Source organism: Montipora foliosa, chromosome 12 (assembly GCF_036669935.1).
Source record: "Montipora foliosa isolate CH-2021 chromosome 12, ASM3666993v2, whole genome shotgun sequence".
Taxonomy (NCBI): domain Eukaryota; kingdom Metazoa; phylum Cnidaria; class Anthozoa; order Scleractinia; family Acroporidae; genus Montipora; species Montipora foliosa.
Window position 1 is genome coordinate 26777775 of NC_090880.1, and position 2500 is coordinate 26780274.

At 41.4% G+C, this 2500-nt stretch overlaps 1 protein-coding gene across 1 annotated transcript in view; it reads right to left on the reverse strand.

Moving 5' to 3' along the window:
- The window catches only part of LOC137978677 (calcium-independent protein kinase C-like), a 24592-nt gene that overhangs the window by 3055 nt on the left and 19037 nt on the right, over positions 1-2500 (reverse strand). Inside the window, exons 14-15 of the mRNA XM_068825691.1 lie at positions 1521-1628; positions 230-370 (exon numbers count right to left, since the gene is read on the reverse strand). Of these exons, the coding sequence (XP_068681792.1) occupies positions 230-370; positions 1521-1628 (249 nt within the window). The remainder of the gene's footprint in view (positions 1-229; positions 371-1520; positions 1629-2500) is intronic.

Genomic DNA, 2500 nt, shown 5'->3' on the forward strand with positions numbered 1-2500 from the left:
AACAGCTATCTCCATTTCTCGCTTTACGCAGTTTTCTTATTGTCCAAATAATCGCTTCTCCCTCTCGCTTAAAAGTAACTTTATCCCATAAATTGACTTGCTCTTATAAACGCTTGAAGGAGGAGGTTTAAATGGGGAAACGGCCTTCTCACGGCTTTCCGTTGCCAGACCAAAGACTAAAGCCCTATCCATTTCACCGCGTGGAGATAAAAAAGATATATTAACTTACTATTGTCGGTTTGAAAGGCGGCGTTATCTGCCTCGCTTCTAACTTGTTCCAGTCGATTTCTCGAAAGAATGGATGATCCAGAATGCTCTGCTCTCCACTAGCCGTGCAACCAAGCCTCTTTGCCCAGTTCTTAGTCATAAACTGTGAATAGAGCAGTTACGTAAGACTAGTTAGAAACTTAAATCTAGGAACTTTCGTTTTTTCCCATCACTAGCATGTGCCCATCACTGTCTAACCCATCAGATGAGGTAGCAACGGTTATCTCATAAATTTGCACTCGATAAAGCAGACTTCGCTTTGTTTTAGATATTCGAATTTTACAAAGAATGTTTGGGTTAATTAGCGCTCTTGCCACCAAGTAATTTACCCGTTTTTTCATGGCTAATATTGCACTGGCTATCAAAACTAAAAAGCTTACACTGGCGTTGATGACTAAAAAGAATAGAATCCTAGAACTTATGAAAGCCATTGGATTCCATCAAATTCCTACGTTAACTAGCTTGCCCGACAGACGTATTTCCGGTTACTTACAACAACCAGAAATACGTCTGTCACGCAGGCTATATGTTAACGAGACAAAGACGAAAACAACGACGATAAGCTAAACTGCTACAAGAGAAAGGTGACGTTGATGGAAACGAAAAAGGGTAAGCAACCATGGTAACGTCAAAATGCCACTTCGAGCAAAAAATCACTTCACTTTCTTTCTTCACTTTTTAAGGTTTGTTCGATTATCATAGAAACGCTGAAATTTTAAGCCTTCGCTTCAAGCAGAAGATTGTTGATTTTTATTTCAATATTTACACTAATCTTGCAATGCATCTCGGGGCTATCGCGCAATGAATTTCGAGATTGCATGCCTGAGTTCGCCCGATTATAAATGCTATGCCTTGCGGATTGGGTTCTGAGGTACACCAGGCACTCGAGACTCTGGGGAATGTCTTCGGGCGGTCGAGTTACAGTCTTCGGATTGCCGTCGGACACCGAGCGCCACCGAACGACTAGTTTTAGTATATAGTGTATTGCAAGCCTGTGTCCATATATTAAAATTCAGTCCTAAACAAAAGACATCATCTCGAGGCTTTGGGGAATAAATTTAAGGATTTGTATGAGTTTATTCCCCAGAGCCTCGAGATGATGCCTTTTGTGTTGCACTGAATTTTAATACATCGAAAGTGGGCTATTACAGCGTTTCTGTTTTTGTCAAGAGCAAAATGAAAAGATGACAAACGCAATTGGACGACATTTAAAAGGTTCAAGCAAAGCTACTTTGACAGTGAACAATACTTACTCCTTTTAATATTGAAACGGCTTCCTTTGAAAGCCAAACGGGGTACAATACATCATCGTGCTTGATGGACTCAAAAAGATCGTCTTCGTTGTCGGCTTCGAATGGGGGCTGTTCAGAGGAAAAGAGACATTTCAAGTATTAGTATAACCACACAAGTGAAAAATGCTCTCCGCGCGCGCTGATTGGCTAATTCGGAAGTGAATAGCCAAGTATTCTTCACCTCGGAGTAGCCGGCGTACGATATTTGAAATTTATCAACTATGCAAATAGTTTACAATTCCTATTTCCTTCAATGAAATTATTTGCCCATACAATACAAGCTTTTGACTAAGGCATTACAGCGGTTTCAATAACAGCCAGTTACTGCTGGTCTATCGCCCCCCATAGGGCCCCTCACTACCGTATGTTTAGTCCACAAGCAGGATCGCCCTTCAGGAGATTACAGCTGCCTATTCAACCAATGCTAGCCATTCACCGGGTGCAGGCCCGGCGTAGTGGTGAGAGCAAAGTGGCCCAGGTTCGAATCCCACACTCGGTGTAATCTGCTGGTTCTCTACTCTGTTATGAGAGGTTTTTCTCTGGTTTGGCCGGTTTTCCCCTCTCGTCAAAAAAACCAACATTTGATTTGCTTTCATCGTTAATTTCAGTTTACAGTGTCCCCAATTAGTGCTCCAGGGCTACAACGACTAGACACTTAAATAAAGTTCCTTTCCTTTTCTTTATTGAAAACCCTGCATTAGAGCGAGTTTCAATCGAGTGTCGTAAAACCAAAACCAAAGTAATAGGCCATTTCCGAGTTCATGCCTGCCTCCTCTTCAAAGCGAGTCTAAGTGCGAAGTTTTTGTGATGATAATTAGTTCTACTTAACACATGAATGAAAACTAATTTTCATAACAAAAACTTCACACTTAGACTCCCTTTAAAGATGAGGCAGGCCAGAACTCGGAAATGACCTATTACTTTGGACAATCAAAAAAGGA